Raw genomic sequence first — 25,253 nt, forward strand, 5'->3', positions numbered from 1 at the left:
CCATGCTGAGGGGAAAGGGAGAGGTTTCCAAGCTGAGCCGTGCTGGCTCAGGAATTCTGGGAGTTGAAGTCCATGAGTCATAAAAGAGCCAAGGTTGCCTACCCCTGTTGTAGCATAACAGTCCACTAAACGCAGAAAGGCATAGACAGGCAGTCCTCGATTTACAACAGTTCATTTAGTGACCGTTGAAAAACTTAGGACCATTTTTCACACTTATGTGGCAGCATCCATTACGTGGTCACGTGATCTAAATCCAGACACCTGGCAACTGACTCGTCTTTATGACGGTTGCAGCGTCCCGGGATCGTGTGATCCCCTTTTGTAAGCTTCCGACAAGCAAAGTCAATGGGGAAGCCAGTTTCACTTAATAACCGTGTTACTAACTTAACAACTGCAGTGATTCACTTAAAAACTGCGACAAGAAAAGTTGTAAAATGGGGCAAGACTCATGGAACAACTGTCTCACTTAGCAACAAAAATATGGGCCTGAATTGTGGTCCAGGACTACCTGCAATCAAGATTTCAATTGAGGGATGGATTTTTATAGGCAGGCAATTTCCTCTTTTGATACGGCCCTTGGAGAGTGTAAAAGCTACCGGAGGAACGTGAATGTGGGGGCCTATAAGGAACCCAGATAAATATTTGCGAGCTCAGGCGACATTTCGTATTACAACCACCATTAATCAGAAGGATCAGCCACGGACTTGAAAACATTTGGAGATTTCAAACTGTAATTCTCTCCTGCGAAAGCCATCACTTCTGCTGAAAAGAATGTTGCTGACTGTGAATTAAATGAAGTAATTTAGCTTCCCTATCCAGTTCAACATGTCTATTTATTTTCCTTCCCCTGCCATTGCAAGTGTAAAGCTGGATATTTAAGATAAGGTAAGGTAAGATAAGATAAGATGATAAGATAAGATAAGATAAGATAACCTTTATTGTCATTTTTTTGACCAGGCACAATGGCACACATCACAAAATGAAATTTAGTTACCAGCTCTCAAAGTGAAACACATACATGACACAGACCTAAAACATACTATATACAACATATGTATAGATCCACACCCCTGCATGTACGTAACAAATAAATATTAAATACTGTCCATCTTGAATATATAACGGAAGGAGGAAGCTTGAGAGTTCACAAGGTTAATGCTGTATGGAATGAAACTATGGCTGAATCTGGATGTTCTGCTACGGCTACCACGGAGCCCCCTCCTCCCAGAAAGGAACAAGGAAAACAGGTTGTGTAGAGGATGTGTGGTGTCCCAGATAATCTTGCGGATCCTGCTCAAGCAACGCTTCTGTGCTATGTCCTGGATGGGAGGGAGGGAACTGACAATGATCTTTTCAGCTGTCCTCACCACTCTCTGCACGCCTTCCTGTCTGAATGCATTTAATAACACGGATGTATTTGCTTGTTTTTTTGTTTTGCTTCTAGGGTGTGTTGGAAAGCTTTCTGGGCACAGCCGTTACAGGAGCCGTTTTCTGTTTATTCGCTGGCCAGCCACTTACTATTCTGAGCAGCACTGGGCCCGTGTTGGTCTTTGAGCGACTTTTATTTAACTTTAGCAAGTAAGTCCGAAATGAAGAGGGGCTGGTAATATCATGGGGGGGGGGTTTCTGACAGAAAAATGTATAGCAACCTATTCTAGGATAAAAATGTTATCCCACAGTTCCCAGTCAGCCCTCCTGAAGGACTTCAATTCTGGAATTGACCAGTTGTTCCGAAAATAAATATGCAAGTAGTCCTCAACGTACAGCCACATTGAGCCCCACATGTCCATTGCTGAGAAAGATAGTTGTTAAATGAGTTTTAGTCCACTTTATGACCTTTTTTGTCACAGTTGTTAGCAGCGATTAACTTGGTTGTAAAGCGAATCTGGCTTCCCCATTGACCAGGGGTCAGCAACCTTAAACACTCAAAGAGCCACTTGGACCCCTTTCCCGGAGAAAAGAAAACATCGGGAGCCGCAAAACTTGAGCGTGCACGCAAGGGGTGGGGAGCTTGATTGAAGAGTTTAATTAAAAAGAAATAGAGGCTGCTGTGCGTGAGTTCTCTCTCTCTCTCTTTCTCTCTCTCTCTCTTTCCTCTCTCTCTCTCCCCCATCTCTCTTTCCTCTCCCCCTCTCCTTCTTTCTCCCTTTCTCTTTCTCTCCCTCTCTCTCTTTCTGTCCTCTCCCTCCCCCCTCTCTTTTTCTCTCTCTTCCTCTCTCTCTTTCTCTCTCCCCCTCTCTCTCCTTTCCCTCTCTCTTTCTCTTTCTCTCTCCTTCCCTCTCTCTCTTTCCTCTCCCTCTCCCCCTCTCTCTATCACTCTCTCTCTCTTTCCTTCCTCTCCCCCCTCCTCCCTCTCTCTCCCTTTCTCTTTTTCTCCCTCTCTCTCCCCCTCTCTCTTTCTCTCTCTTTTTCTCTCTCTCTTCTTCTCTCTCTTTCTCTCCCTCTCTCCGATCTTCTGCTCACCTGGCAAACTGGCTTCAGGGCTCTGGAGCCGCAGGGTGCCGACCTGTTCAAAAGGGGATCACATGACCCCAGGACACTGCGACCGTCATAAATATGAGCCAAATGTCTATGGAGATTCTCAGTCATCCAGGTCATGGTTTGTCCCAAAGGCAAACGTCTTTGTTTTTCCTTGAAGACGTTTCCCTTCTCATCCAAGAAGCTTCTTCAGTCAGAACTGAAGAAGCTTCTTGAATGAGAAGGGAAACGTCTTCAAGGAAAAACAAAGGACGTCCAGTTGCCTCTTGAAAAAGCACCTTTGGGATAAATTTGAGCCAGTTGCCAAGCATCTGAATTTTGATCGCATAAGCATGGGGATGCCGCAACATAGCCCCGGGCGACTCAGCAACCGTCATAAATATGAGCCGGTTGCCAATATCCAAATTTTGATCACGTAATCAAGGGGATGTTGCAGTAGTCAGACGTGTGAAAAACGGTCATAGGTCACTTTTTTCAGTGCCATTGTAAATTCGGTCACTAAACGAAAGATTGTATGTCAAGGGCTACCTGTATACCATTTAAATAGGTGTATGCTAAAGGCCAAAGAATGGAGGCCTTTGAACTCTGGTGCTGGAGAAGATGCCTGCGAGTCCTCTGGACTGCAAGGCGATCAAACCAGTCGGTCCTAGAGGAGATCAACCTGACTGCTCTTTAGAAGGCCAGATCCTGAAGTTGAAACTCAAATACTTTGGCCATCTAATGAGAAGGAAGGACTCCCTGGAGAAGAGCCTAATGCTGGGAAAGATTGAGGGCAATAGAAGAAGGGGACGACAGAGAATGAGATGGCTGGATGGAGTCACTGAAGCAGTAGGCGTGAACTTAAATGGACTCCAGAAGATGGCAGAGGACAGGAAAGCCTGGAGGAACGTTGTCCATGGGGTCGCGGTGGGTCAGACACGACTTCGCAACTAACAACAACAACATGCTATTTCCCCATCTTATATTTTCTTATTTTTCAATCTCACTTGACTTCTTCATTTGCAGAGACAACAACTTTGATTATCTCGAGTTCCGTCTCTGGATTGGCTTGTGGTCAGCCTTCCTGTGTCTGATCTTGGTTGCTACCGATGCTAGCTTTTTAGTTCAGTACTTCACCCGGTTCACAGAAGAAGGCTTCTCCTCTCTGATTAGCTTCATCTTCATCTACGATGCCTTCAAGAAGATGATCAAACTAGCCGATTATTACCCCATCAATTCCCACTTCAAAGTGAACGATATTACGCTGTATTCCTGTACCTGCGCACCACCAGATCCAGGTAAGGGGTAAACTTTGTTGCTTTGTTTGAAGGGTGAATTCTTAATAAATCATTATTGTATTAAATTCTAACACAATGGTTCTCAACCTTTCTAATGCCGTGACCCCATAATACAGTTCCCCATGTTGTGGTGACCCCCAAGTGGGTGTGGCCACCAATAAGAGGGAGTAGGACAGCTAGGGAAAAGGGAAAAAAATGGCGGACAGCGTGGTTTGGCGACCACCGTGAAATGGTCATTTGACCCCAAATGGGGTCCCGACCCACAGGTTGAGAACCACTGATGACAGCCTGGGACTTCAAAACAGGGAAGCGAGAGTCCACGTTTTGTTAGAATCTAACAAAACGTGGACTCTCGCTTCCCTGTTTTGAAGTCCCAGGCTGTCATCAGTGGTTCTCAATCTGTGGGTTGGGACCCCATTTGGGGTCGAACAACCATTTCACGGGGGTCGCCAAACAACGCAGTCCGCCATTCCCCCCCCTTTTTCTTAGCTGTGCTACTCCCTTTTATTCTATTGGCTTTTGAAAGCTAATAGAATAGATTCTCTTGAATAGAGTCTAATTCTATTGGCTTTCAAAAGCCAATAGGAATTGTCCAGGTTGTCTCTGCCCTGCTGAGCCCGCCAAAAGTCCCATTCTGCAAACGATGCTGCACTAATTGAGTAGTCCTCGACTTACGACCGGTTGAGTAGTCCTCGACTTACGACCGGTTGGGGGTCACGGCATTAAAAAGGTTGAGAACCACTGTTCCAGATGAAAGTTTCAGATACCACATTTTCATCCTTATTCCATTAGATTCCATTTGTAGGACCAGGAGGGTGAATTTTACCTCCAGTAACTAATTGTGGCCTTGAGTATTCAAGGTGAGCTGAGCACATCCTTGCTCCAGCTGGGATGTTCCATCATTTTTAACAAGTGTGGTCTTTACTTGCTGTACCTGCTTCAGTGGAAATAGTTGTCCACCGTTTGAGTCTCTCCAAGCCTCTTACGTAGCTTCTGGAGCAGACATGTCAAACTCGTGATGTCACGCGACGTATCGGGACTGTTTTGGCATTGCCGGCAATGGGGTGGGCACGGCTTCTGCGTGATGCGTCTGTCTGGCCCGCAGGCCGGCAATTTGACACTCCTGTTCTAGAGCAATGTCTTCCAAACTTGCCAACTTCAAGAAGTGTAGATTTCAGCTTCCAGGATTCTCCAGCCACCTGCGCACCAATTCAAATTTCGAATATGCCGTCCTAGGATTGCAGAATTTGAAAGGCTATTGGAATTACTATGTTGTTCATAGTATGTTTAGGTGTGTGTCATGTATGTGTTTCACTTTGAGAGCGGGCAGCTAAATTTCATTTTTGATGTGTGCCATTGTGCCCACAGTATAAAAATGGCAATAAAGGTTATCTTAACAGTCTTTTTTTCAACCTTGGCAAACTCTTACAATGTGTGAATTTCAGCTGCCAGAATTCCCCAGCTTGCATGGGATAAGTTGCCAATTTTGAAAAAAAACACTGTTCTAGATTATTCCTGAAGTGGGAAGGATCAACCCCACACTCTCACATTGATGATGTTACCTAGTTGGGTCGTAAAACGTTTGCAAGCAAACGATCTCCGAGAGCACCAAGAACTCCACAGTTCAACCCTGAGTTATAAGGTAGACAATTTTTTCAAGTGGAGGATCAGCTTTTTCAACCTTCTGTTACTTTTTTTTGGGGGGGGGAAATGTAATGGCTTAAGATAACCATTCACCCCTTCACCACCATTTTCTGATGATTGTTACTCCCATCTGGGATATTTAAATGGGCAAAGTGAAATCTTTGTACCCCCGAGAAATGGGCTGTACATTTTGGCACCAACCACTACAGTGATGTCAGAGCTTCATTAGTCGCACACCTGTGGCCTGGAATAAACTGGGATTGCTACACAGAAGAGGGAATCAAGTGATTCTCCAATGCGCCGGAAGGCAGGACAAGAAGCAGTGGATGGAAACTAATCAAGGAGAGAAGCAACCTAGAACTAAGGAGAAACTTCCTGACAGTTAGAACAATTAACCAGTGCAACAACCTGTCTCCAGAAGTGGTGAATGCTCCAACACTGGAGGTTTTTAAGAAGAATCTGGACAACCATTTTTCTGAAATGGTATAGGTTCTCCTGCTTGAACAGGGGGTTGGACTAGAAGACCTCCAAGGTCCCTTCCAGCTCTAGTCTAGTCTAATCTAGTCCTATTCTATTCTATTCCATTCCATTCCATTCCATTCCATTCCATTCCATTCCATTCCATTCCATTCCATTCCATTCCATTCTATTCTATTCTATTCTATTCTATTCTATTCTCTGTTTATTCTGTTCTCTATTCTATTCTAAATTCTAAAACTGTCTAAAATAAGCCATGGACCTCTTGTAAGAAAATTGCTGTTTAATGTCTCACGATAGAGATTTGAGATATTGTAATTCAGAGGCCGCGATTGGATGAATAGTTTGTGGTCTCTGCTGAGGAAAAAAAAAAGAGAGGTGGCTGGGGATTGTGGGAGTTGAAGTCATAGCAATCCAGAGGACACCTGTTCTCCCCGGCATATCCGTAAAATATTTACAATTTTAAAAATCCACAGGTGAAGATGGCATAGGAGGTAGCGTCTTCTTTGCATTAAAATGAACCTTACGATTAAAAAAAATATAGGGCTACAAAAAGCTAAATAACGCTGCACAGGTGATCTGATGATTGCTGTTTAAGGGGAAGTGAGTCAGATTTTGGCACAGGTAAAACAAGCTTGAGTATCTGGTGCCATGCCAAAAAGGAAGATGAGCCGGTGAACCTTACCTGTTTGCCCGAGTTGACCGTTGCTGGATGCTTGTCAATTATGCTGTCAAGCTGCAAAGAATAACTATGCTGTGGCATCCATTACTGCTTCTTAACTTGCCTAAAAATTCGGGGGGGGGGGGTGGTGGCGGTGGAGAGAGGGGAGGGAAGAATGGAATGCAGGCTTCAGACATCGGACTGCCAAGCTGTGAGCACTAAAGTCGCTCAAATGTTGTTTACTAAGAACTGAAACACTCTCTCATAATAACTTGTCGGATGCTTCATTGGACAATGTGACCTGCACTAAAGGGAGACTCTATACCAGTGGTGCCGAACCTATGGCACGTGTGCCAGAGGCGGCATGCAGAGCCCTCTCTGTGGGCACGCGTGCTGTCGCCCCTGCCCTGCCTACCCCCGTGGCCCCCTCCTCACCAGCAGCCCCTCTGGAGCAGAGTTGCCTCTGGGCGTGGCCCGCATGGAACAGCGCATGGCAGCTGGGCAGCAGGGACAATACTCCGCCTTTGCACCCCATCGTGCGCAGATGATGCTGCAAGGCGTGGGCAGAGGGCATGGCCACCAGGGCGCTGCAGGGCTGGCTGGGCGATCTGCGGTAGGCCATGGAGGCGGTAGGTCGCCCTGTGGGCAAGTGGGGCGGTGGGGGAGCAGGGGCGGGCGTAGCGGGCATGGCAGGGCAAGGTAGGTGGGGGCAGGGCAGGGGTGGAGCGGTCAGGGCAGGGCGGAGCGGGGGTGGGAGGGGCGGTTTTTGGGCACTCGGTGTCTAAAAGGTTCGCCATCACTGCTCTATACTTGAATATACTGATTTTGGCGCCAGTTAACCAGAGCTGGTTTTCCTTTCCTCTGTGCCGAAATGATGTGCTCAATAAAGTTTTGCATTAGAGATTGCATGGCCTCAGCTATGCTTACTTCATTGGGTTCATCAGTTGGAACCTTGACATAGGCATTAAATATGAAGGTCGCACGTTCAATCTTCCAAATGACTTCAGGAAGATGTAGAAGGGCTTCTCACCAGTGCTCGCTATTGAGTATATCATTTTGGGGTGTCTCCTAGTGAACTTGTAGACCCAGAAGAGGAATTGAAAAGATTGTTATAAACTCTTAGTTGAATCCCAGCTTTTCCTGGCTTGGTTGCTTTCAGATGTGTGAGTTGCTTCCAGATTATTCTGGGGTTTCTCAGCTGGGCCACACATTGCTGTGACCCACTGGTGGGATTCAAATACGGGAACAACAGGTTCTCTGTGTGGATGCCGCTTCCGGAAATCCATTCTGGGCCTGAGCAACAAAAAATTAGCTACCGGTTCTGCCGAAGTGGTGCGAACCAGCTCAGTCCCACCACTGCTTTGACCAGGGGTAGGCAACCTTGGCTCTTTTTGACTCGTGGACTTCAACTCCCAGAATTCCTGAGCCAGCCACGCTGAGGGGAAAGGGAGAGTTTCCAAGCTGAGCCATGCTGGCTCAGGAATTCTGGGAGTTGAAGTCCATGAGTCATGAAGGGGCCAAAGTTTCCCCCATGCTGGCTCAGGAATTCTGGGAGTTGAAGTCCATGAGTCATAAAAGAGCCAAGGTTGCCGACCCCTGGCTTGGACCATCCAGGATGGATTCCATTTCTAATCTAACTTCACAGTGTCTACTCTATTGGTGTCCATCAAGCGGGAATTATAAATTACATACCACCTCGGGATTTTTTTTTTCTTGATAAGTCTTTTTGAAGAGTATATTTCATTCATTTTCTCTTCCCATGGAAAGAAAAAGAGTTAAGAGACAATCCCAATTTAGGGATGGAGTAGAAACATCACCAGCATCTCGTTTTGAAGGTTTTCAGAAGAATTTGTGACCTTGTGAAAAGCCAACAGACTGTAGGCAGAGGATAAGAGTCCCTTAGGTGAGTTCCCAACCACTATATACCCCGGAATTGCTGATTGTAGGCTTGTATCTTCACTCTATTTAGGAATGCAGAATTGGGGACTTGAGACCCTTGTGTCAAATATGTCTTAACACATGCTCAAATTGGGTTGAGAATAGAGGTCTAGATGCCATTTCCAGTCTATTACGTTCAAACAAGAAGTCTGAAGTGGAACAAGACTGGGGAAAAAAAAAAACCTTAACTGTTGGTGAATTCTTTGAGCAGACATGTCAAACACAAGGCCCGGGGGCCGGATGCGGCCCGCAAAGTAGTTTCATGTGGCCCGCAAAGCTATTCTGGAAACAGTGAGGGAACGGTCCCCACTGCCTTAGCCTGGCCCAGGCCAGCCAGGAGCCAATGTACAATTTTGTGGTGGCCATCTATGCTGAAACACATTCAGTCTTAGCTCCACAAGGCCGTCTGGAAACAGCGAGGAACCAGGCCCTGCCGTGTCAGCCCCGCCTCCTGGGTGCATGCTGGGGAGGTGTCACCCTTTGTGGGGAATGAAGAAATGGACCATGCCTTGGCACTTGCTCCGGTCCCACCCCCTTCTGCCAGAGACCCTCAGATCTGTCCCACTCCTGCCCAGGCCCCCACAGGCACCCTTGACGTGAACGATGTAGAGATGGCCACACCCATCCAGTAGCCACACCCACCTGGCCACACCCATCCGGCCCCCCAAGGGCAACCGCAATGCTGATGCGGCCATCAATGAAATTGAATTTGACATCCATGTCTTAGAGGAAGAAGTTTTGCTTGAATGTATAATACTAGGCAGGGCTTCAGTGGTTAAAGCTTGTCAGCTGGATAGCTGACAGCCCATGTTCAAGACCCGAGCGCCTTGAGAGAAGGTGAGCTCCCATTGCTTGCCTCAGCTCCTGTCCACCTAGCATGCAAATGCGAGTAGCGTGCAAATGTGAGTAGATAAATAGGTACCATTTCGGTGGGAAGATAACGGGGTTCCATGCACCTTGGCGTATAGTCAGGCTGGCCATATGACTACAGAAGCATCTTCGGACAATGCTGGCTCCATTGGCCAAGAAACCTAGAATCAGATATGACTGGAAAAGGAAAACCTTTACCTTTATAACACTGAGCACACCAAGCTGCTTTTAGTGTGTCAGAAGCACTCCCAATATACAATCCTAACCAGAATACCTAAAAATACATTTTACCAGGGTCCGTATTCCCTGTTGGAACTATTTGCGAACTCTGGGCCTTGATTACTCCAGCAGAATGATGTGGGACCCCTTTGAAGCCATCTCTCATATCCTGCTGATATGCTGAAATATATCATTCAAACCAGTGTTCCAATATCTCAGGGGCTGCCCCAAAGAAGAGGGAGTCAAGCTATTCTCCAAAGCACCTGAAGGCAGGACAAGAAGCAACGGATGGAAACTAACCAAGGAGAGAAGCAACCTAGAACTAAGGAGAAACTTCCTGACAGTGAGAACAGTTAACCAGTGGAACAACCTGCTTCCAGAAGCGGTGAATGCTCCAACACTGGAAGTTATTAAGAAAAGACTGGACAGCCATTTGTCAGAAATGGTATAGGGTTCCCTGTCTGAGCAGGGGGCTGGAATAGATGACCTCCAAGGTCCCTTCCAACTTTATTATTATTACCAGTTCCACAGAGATGATCTCCCCAATGCTGGATGTATTCAAGTGACTGCTACCTGCTGGGAATATTTTAATTTGGATTCTTGGCCCTGACTTAATGACCTTGTCTAGCTCCACTATTCAGTGATTTTACGATGTTACCATTAAGGATATATGTGTATGTGTGTGTGGTGTGTGTGTGTGTGTGTGTGTATATATATGTGTGTGTGTGTGTTTTCTGAGGTTTTCGCGGGTATTTGTATGTAGGTCTTTGGTTATTTGGGTTTTCTCCCGCGTAAAATTGGAAGTGTCTTGGCGACGTTTCAACAAAGTCCCATTCGTCATCTTCAGGCTGGTGTTTTCAGCTTCGTGCTTCGAGGAGCAATATGTATATGTATATGTGTGTGTATATATATATATATATATATATATATATATATATATATATATATATATTTTTTCTGAGGTTTTCGCGGGTATTTGTATATAGGTCTTTGGTTGTTCGGGTTTTCTCCCGCGTAAAATTGGAAGTGTCTTGGCAACGTTTCGACGAAGTCACATTCGTCATCTTCAGGCTGGTGTTTTTAGCTTCTTGCTTTGAGCAGCAAATCACAAAGTCATAAAAGAGCCAAGGTTACCTACCTTTGGCCTAGGCCTAGGCCGCTTTATGACTCGTGGACTTCAACTCCCAGAATTCCTGAGCCAGCATGGTTCAGTTTGGAAATCTCTCCCTTTCCCCTCAGCATGGCTGGCTCAGGAATTCTGGGAGTTGAAGTCCACAAGTTATAAAAGAGCCAAGGTTGCCTACCCCTGTTCTAGGTTATATTTCTCTTTAACGATCTTCCACCTTTTTCTTTTTAGCCTGTCCTCAGGTGCTTTGAAGAATAAATCTCTGCCCCCCCTTTTCTGTGACAGCCCCTCAAGTACCTGAAGATAGCTACCCTGTCACCCCAAACCTCCTCTTCGATAGTTCCCTAATTCCCTTGACCATTCATCCTTACCGTTTAATCTCCAAATTTATAAACTTTGTTGCTCCTCTGTATACTTTTTCTACGGTTTCAACATTGGCTTCCAAAATTTCATTGATCTACAACCAGGCAGTATATCCTGGAGCCCAAAGGTCTACGACATGCCTCCCAGAAGCCCTCCAAAAATTGCTACCAAATTGCAAAGTTTAACGTGGTCTTCAGTGGGGTGGAGTGGCAGGGTGGCCTAGTGGTGAAGACGCTTGCCTCCCACTCAGAAGGTTGAGAGTTCAACCCTAGATAGGAGCAGATGTTTCTCTCTCAGGGCGCAAAGAGAAAATATCTGCTGCGAACTCCTTGTAGGTGTCAGGAAGGGTATCCAGCCAGTAAACGCTCAACTTCATCCCAGTTTCTCTGATCCTACCCAGAATTAAAGGATTACAAGAGTCATAAAAAGAATAAATAAATAAATAAATGGGGTGTACTTTTAATAATCATATTCAAATAATGAAGATTTAAATTCATTTAGATTTAAATAAGATTTATTTACTTTTTTAAAAAAAAATCCAATTGTGTTTCTGTTCTATCTCTACTTACTTCTTTATTTTTTGAGCAAGCTTCCGAAAAACTAATACCAACCATGGTTCAAAAAAAAAAATTTGCAGGCACTGTTGTGGAAAACTTCAGTGCATAGGTAGTCCTCAACTTAATGGCCACAACTGAGCTCAAAATTTCCAGTTGTTAAGTGAGTTTTGCTCCATTTTTTTGCTGTCGTTCTTAAGCGAATCGCTGTTAAAACAGTAATAGTGAATCTGGCTCCCCCCCCCGTTGACCTTGCTAGTCAGAAGGTCACAGAATGTGATCACATGGCCCCAGGACACTGCAACTGTCATAAGTACAAACCAGTTGCCAAGTGTTTGAATTTTGATCACGAGGCCATGGGGATGCTGCAACGGTCGTAAGTGTGAAAAACGGTCATAGGTCACTGTTTTCGGTGCCTGTGTAACTTTGAACGGTCACTAATCGAATAGTTGTAAGTAATTACTTGCAGTAATTACTTGCAAGTAATTACAGCTGAGACTCCTTTACTCCATGCTTAGTTTTTTTTTATAGTCCATGTCAGCTGTTTGGCTGTTGAAATTAGAAGAGTTTCAAATTCCATCTGTTTGTTCCCTTTTCGTCAGGCTCCACAGCAGTTTTTTTCGTATTTTTGAGTTCCCTTACACAACGCACACGTGGCTGGCACCTGTATCCCAGTAATTAGCCTTACTGGTCTTTTGACAGATGTTGCAAACAGCCTGAAATTCTTCCGTTGAAAAGATGCTGGCTCCAACCACCGTGAAGTTGCCAGATTTTGTGATTGAATTACTGGGTCTCCTGCTGTTCGTTAGTCCACAATGATTAACCGGTTGTTTGTGGCTGGGTGGAAAGAGGGGAGCGGTCTAGCTGCCTCTTAAAGAAAAGATTTACAGCCTCCTCCCTCAGGCTCTTTCATGGGAATTTACTGTTGAGGTCGCCTAGTTGCTGGTTTAAAGACAGTATTTGTTGCTTCCGTGACTCCATCCAGCCACCTCATTCTCTGTCGTCCCCTTCTTCTATTGCCCTCCATCTTTCCCAGCATTAGGCTCTTCTCCAGGGAGTCCTTCCTTCTCATTAGGTGGCCAAAGGACTTGAGTTTCCACTTCAGGATCTGGCCTTCTAAAGAGCAGTCAGGGTTGATCTCCTCTAGGACTGACCGGTTGGATCGCCTTGCAGTCCAAGGGGCTCGCAGGACTCTTCTCCAGCACCATAGTTCAAAGGCCTCCATTCTTTGGTGCTCAGACTTTCTTATGGTCCAACTTTCACAGCCATACATTGCAACTGGGAAAACCATGGCCTTGACTATACGTACTTTTGTTGGCAGGGTGATGTCTCTGTTTTTTAGTATGCTGTCTAGATTTGCCATAGCTTTCCTCCCCAGGAGCAAGCGTCTTTTAAGTTCTTGGCTGCAGTCCCCATCTATGGTGATAAAATCTGTCACTACCTCCATTTCTTCCCCATCTATTTGCCAGGAATTGAGACAGTATAGAAAGAAGTAATGCCACGTTGGTTTTGTTAACCGCACATTAAGGAAAGTTTGGCTTCACCTCCACTGCAGTGCTTTTAAAACCGAGGCGTTTGTAGTGGATTTCACTTGAATTTAACTTGAATTTCACAGTTTGGTGAAATTCTGCTCTGTTGGGAACCTGGTGGAAGGTTTAGCACATGGTCCTGGTGCAATTGGGGGGGGGCACAATGGCTCAGAGACTAAAGACGCTGAGCTTGTCAGCTGGAAAGCTGGTAGCCTGGGTTTAAGATCCAAGAGCCATGCGACAGGGTGAGCTCCCGTCCTTTGCCCTAGCTCGGGGTAGGCAACCTTGGCTCTTTTATGACTCGTGGATTTCAACTCCCAGAATTCCTGAGCCAGCATGGAAGAAACTTTGGCCCCTTCATGACTGGTGGACTTCAACTCCCAGAATTCCTGAGCTAGCATGGCTGTGCTTGGAAACCTCTCCCTTTCCCCTTAGCATGACTGGCTCAGGAATTCTGGGAGTTGAAGTCCACCAGTCATAAAAGAGCCAAGGTTACCTACCTCTGGCCTAGGCCTAGGCGGCTTTATGACTCATGGACTGCAACTCCCAGAATTCCTGAGCCAGCATGGCTCAGCTTGGAAACTCTCCCTTTCCCCTCAGCATGACTGGCTCAGGAATTCTGGGAGTTGAAGTCCACCAGTCATAAAAGAGCCAAGGTTACCTACCTCTGGCCTAGGCCTAGGCGGCTTTATGACTCATGGACTTCAACTCCCAGAATTCCTGAGCCAGCATGGCTCAGCTTGGAAACTCTCCCTTTCCCCTCAGCATGACTGGCTCAGGAATTCTGGGAGTTGAAGTCCACCAGTCATAAAAGAGCCAAGGTTACCTACCTCTGGCCTAGGCCTAGGCGGCTTTATGACTCATGGACTGCAACTCCCAGAATTCCTGAGCCAGCATGGCTCAGCTTGGAAACTCTCCCTTTCCCCTCAGCATGACTGGCTCAGGAATTCTGGGAGTTGAAGTCCACCAGTCATAAAAGAGCCAAGGTTACCTACCTCTGGCCTAGGCCTAGGCGGCTTTATGACTGGTGGACTTCAACTCCCAGAATTCCTGAGCCAGCATGGCTTAGCTTGGAAACTCTCCCTTTCTCCTCAGCATGACTGGCTCAGGAATTCTGGGAGTTGAAGTCCACCAGTCATAAAAGAGCCAAGGTTGTCTACCCATGCCATAGCTCCTGCCTGCCTACTTGTTGGAAAGCATGCAAATGCGAGTAGATAAATAGGTACTACTTGGGTGGGAAGGTAACAGTATTCAGTGCGCTTTTGGTATACAGTCATGCTGGCCACATGGCCAGGGAAGCATCTTTGGACAATGCTGGCTCCCTCAGCCAAGAAATGGAGATGTGGATCGCGCCTTAAAAGTCCAAGATGACCTTTTACCTGGTGCAAGGAGGAGATTCTTTCCTCCGTTCCTTCTTTCTTCTTTTCCTATGTGTGGGAACTGAGAAGGACTTTCAGATCAACAGGCCAAGTTAGCTCATATCTGTAAAGTGGGGGGGGGTTGGCCTGTACAAGTGTTCCACTTTTTCCTTTGTTTTAGAGGCAAAATCTTATTGCATGGTGCAAAAGAGAGCAAGACAGGGTGGAAATAAAAATGCACCAATCCTTTAAATATCTTCTCTCTGTTTTCCACAAAGGCCCTAAGCTGAAATATTCCTTCCTTCCTTCCTTTCTTCTTTCCTTCCTTCCTTCCTTCCTTCTTTCCTTCCTTCCTTCCTTCCTTCCTTCCTTCCTTCCTTCCTTCCTTCCTTCTTTCCTTCCTTCCTTCCTTCCCCCCTTTCTTTCTTTCTTTCTTTCTTTCTTTCTTTCTCTCTCTCTCTCTCTCTCTCTCTCTCCCTCCTTCCCTTCCCCTTCCCCTTCTCCCTCCCTCTTTTCCTTTTCCTTCCTTCCTTCCTTCCTTCCTTCCTTCCTTCCTTCCTTCCTTCCTTCCTTCCTTCCTTCCTTCCTTCCTCCCTCCCTCCCTCCCTCCCTTTCCCTTCCCTTCCCTTCCCTTCCCTTTTTTTTTCTTCTTCCTCCTATATCCCATCCAATCCCATCCCACCCTACCCTACCCTATTTTTTTCCTAGTTCTTAGCATAACCTCATAACGCTGCTTACCACAACAGAGAATGTAGCTTGTTGAGTATGTATGTTGGTAAATGAAATAAGCACAATTTAAAGTGCCGCTGCTATTACTGCAGCGTGTAAATTGTAAGATTTTTGGGTCTGTTCTAAAATTGTCTTTCCCAATCAAATACATTTTGGGTACCACTAGACTGCAGTGTCCAAAATTTCCAGCTGCTATGTAATTACCCAGTAATTGACATCTTAAGAAAAAAAATACCCCATCATATACATAGACCTGAGATGGTGTGTTGTTAAAAAAGAAAGAAAGAAAATAGTTTTCCCACAATTGGAATAAATACTGAAAAGTGCTTTTGCTTTCTCTATAACAGGGGTCTGCAACCTTGACCACTTTAAGACTTGTGGACTTTCAGCTCCCAGAATTCCTCAGCCAGCTATGCTGGTTGAGGAATTCTGGGAGCTGAAGTCCACAACGCTGCCGTTTATGGTCCACAAGGCTGCTGTTTATGGTCCACAACGCTGCCGTTTATGGTTCAATCTCTACTTTTGAACTCAGAGAAAAAGGAAATGCCACCCCATTTTCTTAATTGGAAGCTGATCCATTTGTTCACCCTATTTAGTCCACATATAAGGAAAGCATAACACAGCACAACATTGAACAGTGCAGCTTTTCAGCGTAGATAAAAACATACTTTGATCTCTGGGGATGATGTAAGAATTCTAATGATGAATTTACACTGGGGAAGTATTGTAACCCAATTGTCATTCATGCATCAATGTAATTTGAGATAATTAGGTTTTTTTTTTTAAAAAAAAAAATTTCCCACGGTGAATGGTAAGATCCACAAGTTATGGAATAATAACTTCTTTTTACTGTATATAATTCGGGATCATTATTGAAGCTGCCGATTACTTGCAGCCTAAGAGGATTATAAAGCTTAACCGGATTTTAATTTTAGGGAGGGATTGCGAGATTCATTTTAATTGCAACTCTCCCTCATTAGTTTTTACAGGGTTATGTTGAAAGTGTTTCATTTCTTTTCTTTTTTCAGTGAATAGCTCGTTAATCAATGAGACAGTCACGTCATCGCCAGCTTGGCTTATGGAACCGGTAAGCCAAAATAAGGTTATAATACTTGAACTAGTTATGCACAGTGCAATTACTCTTACTTAACTTTTAATGCGTCCTCATCCCTGTTTTATTTTGCCTTAATTTCGGAGTTGAATTAGCACCTGTTTCATAGGATTACTGTATTTTAAACAAAATCACAGTACAAAGTCAACATTTTTGCACACAGTTCGGCTGTGTACATGTTTATTCAGCAGTAGATCCCACTGAGGTCTTTGGGATTTATTTCAAAGTTGGTAAGCATAATAGTTTAACTTTTCCCTCATATCTGTCAACCATCCTGTTAGTAAATGCAGCAAACGAAACTCCTGGGACATCATTTTACCAAGAGTATAACTTTGCTATCCCTAATCTTTGTCCATACTGACACCAAACAGCATCAGTTTGATTGGAGCAATACAAGAATCGTTGGCCACGCTACCACCCGTCACGCTCACAAGTTCATCGAAGTCTGGCACCCCACAAGCAATTCCATCAACAGACACACTGGCTTACAACCAGCCTACATAAACCCCTCAGGATCCAAATCAACCGCAAAAGGCAATGTTAGTTTGAACAGCCTACGTCCTGAGACAATATTTTTAACATCATTAAACAACATCTGCCTAACCCAGGTCCTGGAAGGGACTCGATATATGGACAAAAATGCCAAACCCAGTCTGAACAATCATCATCATCACCATCATCATCATCATAAAGTTGGAAGGGACCTTAGAGGTCATCTAGTCCAACCCCCTGCTCAGGCAGGAAACCGTATACCAGGGATAGGCAACCTTGGCTCTTTTATGAATCGTGGACTTCAACTCCCAGAATTCCTGAGCTAGCATAGGAATAGCATAGCATAGCTGGCTCAGGAATTCTGGGAGTTTAAGTCCACGAGTCATAAAAGAGCCAAGGTTGCCTACCCCTGCCCTATACCATTTCAGACAAATGGCTGTCCAGTCTCTTCTTAAAAACCTCCAGTGTTGGAGCATTCACTGCTTCTGGAGGCAGGTTGTTCCACTAGTTAATTGTTCTCACAGTCAGGAAGTTTCTCTTTAGTTCTAGGTTGCTTCTCTCCTTGATTAGTTTCCATCTGTTGCTTTTTGTCCTGCCTTCAGGTGCTTTGGAGAAGAGCTTGACTCCCTCTTCTTTGGGGCAGCCCCTGAGATACTGGAACACTGCTATCATGGCCCCCCTCATCCTTCTCTTCATTAAACTAGACATACTCAATTCCAGCAACTGTTCTTTATATGTTTTTGCCTCCAGTCCCTTCATCATCTTTGCTGCTCTTCTCTGTACTCTTTCCAGAGTCTCAGCATCTTTTTTACATCGTGGTGACCCAAACTGAATTCAGTATTCCAAGTATGGCCTTACCAAGGCATTGTAAAGTGGTATTAACACTTCACGTGATCTTGATTCTATCCCTCTGTTAATGCAGCCTAGCACCGTGTTGGCTTTTTTGGCAGCTGCAGCACACGACTGGCTCATATCTGGCTGACATTGTGACGAACCATAACTTAAATTATAATTAACAATTGGCTACAACAGTTTTTAAAACCAAATTTGGCCACATTCAAAAAAAATCCAAACTCTGTTGGTTGATCTGGAAAACTACACATAAATCAAGTACAGATAGTCCTCAACCTATGACCACAGTTGAGCCCCAAATTCCTGTCGCTAAGTGAAGCAGTTAACTGAACGTAGGCTGTTCGTACATTTTACGACCTTTCTTGCTCCAGTTGTTAACTGGATCGCCACAATTGTTACGTTAGTAACACGGTTATTAAGTGAATCTGTCTTCCCCATTGACTTTGCTTGTCAGAAGGTTGCAACAGGTGAACACATGAACCTGGGACACAGCAACCGTCATAAATACATGCCAGTTGACAAGGGTCCGTATTTTTTGATCACGTGATCAGGGGGACCCTGCATCGGTGGTACGTGTGAAAAAATGTGTCCTAAGTCACTTTTTTTCATTGCTGTTGTAACTTTGAACGATCCCTAAATGAATTGTTGTGAGTCAGGAGCTATTTGTAGCTTGGAAACTTAATTAAAGGGTGTGTGTGTGTAAAACATAGCCCTGTGTTTTTATAAAATCAGCAGTGCAACAGCTCATGGATCACAGCCAATGCTCTTCACACTTCCGAGTGGAAAAAGGAGAACTTTGTCAAATGAAAACTATAAGTTCTTTTCCTCCCTCTGGGTTTTACAGTTACGCTGTTGAGAAGATAGCTGTGAAAATGGCGGCCTGATGCAAAGAACTTGCGAAAGGTTTTATCACTTTTAGGCTAATAAAAATTCCTCCCAGTTGAATAAGCTGTAACTCAGGGGAGGAATGTTCTATACATTGAAAAGGTTAAGTTAGGTAAGTTAGCTGGTGAGAATAAATGGATTCTGAGCTGTTGGATGTTGTTTAGCTTAGTTCAGGGGTTCTCAACCTTGGCAACTTTAAGACTTGCGGACTTCAACTCCCAGAATTCCTCAGCCAGCCATGCTGAGGGGAAAGCAAGAGGTTTCCAAGCTGAGCCATGCTGGCTCAGGAATTCTGGGAGTTGAAGTCCACAAGTCTTAAAGTTGCCAAGGTTGAGAACCCCTGGCTTAGTTCAGGGGTAGGCAACCTTGGCTCTTTTATGACTTGTGGACTTCAACTCCCAGAATTCCTGAGCCAGCATGGCTCAGCATGGAAACTCTCCCTTTCCCCTTAGCATGGCTGGCTCAGGAATTCTGGGAGTTGAAGTCCACGAGTCATAAAAGAACCAAGATTGCCTACCTCTGGCCTAGGCCTAGGCCACTTTATGACTCGTGGACCAACTCCCAGAACTCCTGAGCCAGCATGGCTCAGCTTGGAAACCTCTTGCTTTCCCCTCAGCATGGCTGGCTGAGGAATTCTGGGAGTTGAAGTCCACCAGTCATAAAAGAGTCAAGGTTGCCTACCCCTGGCTTAGTTGAACCAAAATTCTTGCATTAGCCCTTCTGTTGGAGTCCTTGATACAAACTTTTGAAAAAGCCGGCTGTTCTTAAAGCAGAATGCAAAACCAAGTCCTCACGTAAGTACTCAATTTTAAGTAGTTGGGTAGAAAGGCTAAATTAAATAAACACATTAAAATATGACAGGGATCAACAACAATGAAGGTATCCTGTGCCAGGATTATGGAATATCCTTACAAGATATAACTTGTGTTGTTAGATTTGTCTAAATTACTATAGTCCTGTTTGCTTGATACAGCCAGTCCAGTGAATTCAATTCAGAATACAGTTGGAAGGGACCTTGGAGGTCTTCTAGTCCAACCCCCTGCTCAAGTAGGAGACCCTATATATACCATTTCAGACAAATGGTTGTCCAGTCTCTTCTTAAAACCTCCAGTGATGAAACACCCACAACTTCTGAAGGCAAGCTGTTCCACTGGTTATCTGTTCTCACTGTCAGGAACTTTCTCCTTAATTCCAGGTTGCTTCTCTCCTTGATTAGTTTCCATCCATTGTTTTTTGTCTTGCCTTCTGGTGCTTTGGAAAATAGGTTGACCCCCTCATCTTTGTGGCAGCCCCTCAGATACTGGAATACTGCTGTCATGTCCTCCCCCCCCCCAGTCCTTCTTTTCTCTAGACTGGCCATAGCCAATTTCTGCAATTGTTCTTTGTATGTTTTAGTTTCCAGGCCCTTAATCATCTTGAGACATGAAAATTGATCCTTGAAACAACTCAATCTTTTCACAGGTCCTCTAAGATTTCATTTTGATTGAAGGGATAGTTAGCCCTCAAGTTGGTAGTTCCCATGAAATGGAACTTATCTGACTAAAGAGTTGGTTATACAAAACCCAACTCCTATTTGGTTAATTGGCTTGATTAATTAGCTAAATTTTGGAGTTTGTACTACATATTCATCATCGTGTTCCCCATAACCTACTTGAGCATTTCATGCATTCAAGTATCTGTGTATATTAGGGGTAGGCAACCTTGGCTCTTTTATGACTTGTGGACTTCAACTCCCAGAATTCCTGAGCCAGCCATGCTGAGGGGAAAGGGAGAGGTTTCCAAGCTGAGCCAGGCTGGCTCAGGAATTCTGGGAGTTGAAGCCCGCGAGTCATAAAGCGGCCTAGGCCTAGGCCAGAGGTAGGCAACCTTGGTCTTTTATGACTTGTGGACTTCAACTCCCAGAATTCCTGAGCCAGCCATGCTGAGGGGAAAGGGAGAGGTTTCCAAGCTGAGCCATGCTGGCTCAGGAATTCTGGGAGTTGAAGTCCACAAGTCATAAGAGAGCCAAGGTTGCCCACCCCTGATGTATATAAACCACGAGAACCTCTTTGTAATTTGCAAGCAGAAATAACATCTACATACTGGTAACCCTTGACTTTTGACCACAATGGAGTCCATAATTTCTGGTTGTTCAGTGAGTCATTCGTTAAGTGAGTTTTGCCCCATTTTACGACCTTTCTTGCCATAGTTGTTAAGTGAATCACTGCAGTTGATAAGCTAGTAACCCGGTGGTTAAGTGGATCTGGCTCCCCCATTGACTTTGCTGGTCAGAAGGTCACCAAAGGGGATCAAATGACCCAGGGACACTGCAACAGTCATAAATACATGCCAGTTGCCAAGTCTCTGAATTTTGATCACATGACCATGGGGATGCTGCAACGGTCGTAAGTGTGGAAACCGGTCGTAAGTCACTTTTTTCAATGCTGCTGTAACTTTGAATGGCCACTAAGCAAATAGTTGTAAGTCGAGGACGACATATAAACGTAAAGATGACATCCTGCCAAGGTGAACAGCATCTAGCATTGAGCGAGAAGGCAAGAATCTTTGCTTTAAAGGTGCTGTTGTTTTTTTTTTTCCCTTTTGTGTTTACAGCACAATGGAACAATCGAATGGTCATCCCTCACCAAGGAGCAATGTATGAAATTTGGAGGAATGCTGGTGGGGAACAATTGCAAATACGTCCCTGACATCACCCTCATGTCTTGCATTCTCTTTTTGGGAACCTACACCTGCTCCATGGCTTTGAAGAAATTCAAGACCAGCCGTTATTTCCCAACCATTGTAAGTCGTGTGATTTATGATGGTTTCCCTAGCTATTTCTGCGGCATATCCAGCGCCGTTTGATGGTGCTCGAGAATTAACTTCCTGTTTCAGCTGTTCCTCATTGTAGTCAGTAAGTGGGAGGAGCGATGGTGCCCTGAACAGACATGAGTGGCAGTGCGATGGTCTGTCCAGTTGTATCATGGCCTCCCTCCTCCCTACGGTGAACCACAAACCATGAGTACATGGTTAAGGGAGAATTTGGAGAAGACACCCAGTCCTATGGGTTCCTGGGTGCTCTCTGAGCTTAGTTGTTTTCTTGCAGACATTTCATTACCCAACTAGGAAACATCATCAGTGCTAGAAGGGAGTGTGGGAGGAGGAGGAGGAGGAGGAGGAGGAGGAGGAGGAAGACAACGACAACGACTGTGGCGTCCTTGGTGCTCTCTGAGCTTGGTTGTTTTCTTGCTGATATTTCATTACCCAACTAGATAACATCATCAGTGCTAGAAGGGAATGGGATTTGCAGAAAGGAGGAGGAGGAGGCGGAGGAGGAGGAGGAGGCGGAGGAGGAGGAGGAGGAGGAGGAGGAGGAGGAGGAGGAGGAGGAGGAGGAGGAGGAGGACAACTGTAGGGTCCTTGGTGCTCTCTGAGCTTGGCTGTTTTCTTGCAGACATTTCATTACCCAACTAGGTAACATCATCAGTGCTACTGATATTACCCTAGTTGGGTAAAGAAACATCTGCAAGAGAGCACCAAGGACTCACAGTTCAACCCTAAGCTTATTTCTGTTAATCCAGTCTTCTTTGTGCCTTATAAACCAGTAAGTTTATATATGAACTTTGCTCAAATAGCAATAACCTGAGTATTTAAGTTTATTTTAACCCAACATCGTTCACTGCACACTGTCCTAAGCCTTAAGGCTGCACTTAGATAAAAGGTAGTATGTGGCTGAGACTTGTTTTATTACTTCCTCATTTGATTTATGAAGTACCGAACACATTTGAGTCCTAAGCACTAGGGTAACAGTTCTGGGACCAGAGCCAAATTAATAAAGGTGGAACGATTAGAATTTTGGCAACGGCTTGTCGTGTTTAGAACAATATAGGTGGATAGAAAGGTAAGGAAAGAGTATCTTTAAAAATAATTATTATCCTTCCTCAGAAGGGATAATAACATTTTGCTCTCTTAATAAAATGCCTTCTTTTGGCATGGTAACAATAATGTCTGCTTGTGCACTGAATTGCATTCAATAATGTTAGTTTAAAAAAACAACAACAGCCAAGTGTTTTTGTTCCATTTGGTGTGCATGTTTTCTTGTGCATATGCTCTCTCTTCAAAATTCTCATTCAGCTTTGCTCAGGTTTTCACCAGTTGGGTGGGGTCAGCTGAAGAGATTTTGAAAACCAGGATTATGAACGAGTTTGATGGGAAGGGTCCTCTGAGGTGGGAATGTGGTAACCAAGTAGATGCCAGAATCTTCTGGAATGTTCTTCCGCCGAACTGACAGAGTTGTGCTGTTTCTAGTTTCTGATTTTCTACTTGTTATTTTCAGCGTTGGGTTTTTTTTTTTTTTTCCCTGCATATTTGTCAGCCCCTTAAAACGGGCAAGTTTAAAAAATTGATGTAATTGCCTTTCTGTTTCAGGCAAGGAAATTGATCAGTGATTTTGCCATCATCATTTCTATTTTCATTTTCTGTGGAATCGATGCTCTGGTTGGTGTAGACACCCCAAAACTCCTTGTGCCAAGTGAATTCAAGGTAAGTTTAAAAACTGTTTCCTCCCTTCTTTTAAGACAGTGGTTCTCAACCTTTCTAATGCCGCAACCCCATAATACAGTTCCCCATGTTGTGGTGACCCCCAACCACTTATACATCACCGGGTGCCAGGGGCGTGGCCAAAGAAAAGGGGGAAAAGATGGCGGACAGCCTTGTTTGGCAACCCCCATGAAATGGTCGTTCGACCCCAAATGGGGTCCCGACCCACAGGTTGAGAACCACTGTTTTAAGAAGACAAGGAATTAGCAATACATGGAGGACGATTATCAAATCTGGGCTGCAAAACCAAGATGACCAGCAGATGGCAGCAAAGATATACATTAAAACCAGCTCTTTGCTACCACATTGTGGTTTCTAGGATGTTTGCAACCTATAATCAATTGCATAATCCTATCGAAGTATGACTTCATTGTACATCTGCATCATAATTCGTGCCTCTACTATTTACTGCTATAGAACACTGGGACAACTACACTTTGCAAAGCGCTAACGGGGAACTTACCCTTAGTGACCCACCGACTCATTACAGCAAGTTTTTCAGTACTTTTGAGCAGAGGCGATGGGATAAGCATCAACAAGCGTGTGAGATCAGAATAAAGACCCAGAGCAAGACAACTTTAATCTATAGCAGGGGTGTCAAACTGCTGGCCCGCCAGCTGGAGGCATCATGCCAAAACCGCACCCATCCCAGCTCCAGCAATAGGGAAAAAGTTGTGATACGTCACCCCTGATCTATAGGGTTTTTAAAAAGTTTTATTTTAGAAATTAAATTTGGTTAATATGACAGCTTCTATATATTTGGTATTTTCTCCTTTCTGTAAATTTAACCAGCCACTTTTGCAGATCTTTAAGGGACGCCTTTACGATTTAGGGTAAAAGCACGTATAACTCATCACTTCACATTGGGCAATCTTCTGTGCAATCCAGCTACCTCTTACAGTAGGGGTGTCAGGCTGCCAGCCTACAGGCCGGATGTGTCCTGCGGAAGCTGTGCCCACCCCATCTCCGGCAAGGAGAAAAAAGTCACGATACGTCGCAACACGTCATGTGACGTGGCGAGCTTGACACCCCTAGTCTTACAGGGAGTCTTGATTCCATACTGCAGCAATAGCCACCTGCCAATAGATCTGTATCTTGTTCTGGTCTGAAAAAAATACGGTGACCACCAGAGGGCAGCAAAAAGACCCAGAAGTCCCCCATCTCTTTGCTGCCATCTTGTGGACATTTGGATGCTTTCATGCAAAGCATCCAAATGTTTTCACGGTGGATTGCTGAGTAGTTTGTGAAAGCTTTTTTTCTGCTCTTGTTTCTAACATTGCGTATGAATAATGGGAAGTGCAAATACAAAAAAATATATACAGTGGATATGAGGATCTAAAAACGCAAGGGATATGGGAAGTATTCTTTGACCCTTCCTTGCTATGGCTTGTTTTTTTTTTTTTGTGAACTTGTCTTTCTGATGCCCTTTTCTGTCTTTTTCCCTGTGAAGCCAACAAACCCAAATAGAGGCTGGTTTATCGCACCGTTCGGAGGAAACCCGTGGTGGGTGTATCTGGCCGCAGCTATTCCTGCTCTCCTGGTGACCATCCTCATCTTCATGGACCAGCAAATCACAGCTGTTATTGTCAACCGTAAAGAGCACAAACTAAAGGTGGGTGCCTCGTTAGGCAAGCTTTGAACGGGGATGAACCAAATTGTTTTAAAGAGTAAATTGGGGTAGATCTCGCTAGGAGATTGGGGCAGTTAACTGTGCTGAGGACAATGGTGATAAGTTCCAATGAGGTCTCCTTGGAAGCAGTTCATTGCTTAAAATAATGCGTCGAGGGATGCATTATTAAGTGGTCATCCTTGGTTGTATAAACAGAGGCATGGAATCAAAATCACGTGAAATACCGTATTTTCCGGAGTATGAGACGACTTAGCGTATAAGACGACCCCCGACTTCGGAGACGATTTGCATGCTTAGAAAGTCGTCTTATATGCCGGAAACTACCGTAATTTCTGGCGTATAAGATGACTCGGCGTATAAGACGACCCCCAACTTCGGAGACAATTTGCATGCTTTAGAACAGTGGTTCTTAACCTTTTTAATGCCGTGACCCCCCAACCGGTCATAAGTCGAGGACTACTCAACCGGTCGTAAGTCGAGGA

The 25,253-nt window shown here is 44.8% G+C and overlaps 1 protein-coding gene across 1 annotated transcript in view; it reads left to right on the forward strand.

Moving 5' to 3' along the window:
- Nucleotides 1–24,980, forward strand: part of LOC120314379 (electrogenic sodium bicarbonate cotransporter 1-like) — a 39,081-nt gene extending 14,101 nt beyond the window's left edge. The window contains exons 6-11 of the mRNA XM_039357415.1: nt 1,445–1,578; nt 3,484–3,755; nt 16,252–16,310; nt 21,156–21,344; nt 22,971–23,084; nt 24,592–24,980. Coding sequence (XP_039213349.1) covers nt 1,445–1,578; nt 3,484–3,755; nt 16,252–16,310; nt 21,156–21,344; nt 22,971–23,084; nt 24,592–24,780 — 957 coding nt within the window. The 3' untranslated portion in view covers nt 24,781–24,980. The remainder of the gene's footprint in view (nt 1–1,444; nt 1,579–3,483; nt 3,756–16,251; nt 16,311–21,155; nt 21,345–22,970; nt 23,085–24,591) is intronic.
- Nucleotides 24,981–25,253: the final 273 nt, after the last annotated feature.

This window comes from Crotalus tigris, unplaced genomic scaffold, assembly GCF_016545835.1.
Source record: "Crotalus tigris isolate CLP2741 ecotype Arizona unplaced genomic scaffold, ASM1654583v1 scf7180000018921.503499, whole genome shotgun sequence".
In the NCBI taxonomy this organism is placed as follows: domain Eukaryota; kingdom Metazoa; phylum Chordata; class Lepidosauria; order Squamata; family Viperidae; genus Crotalus; species Crotalus tigris.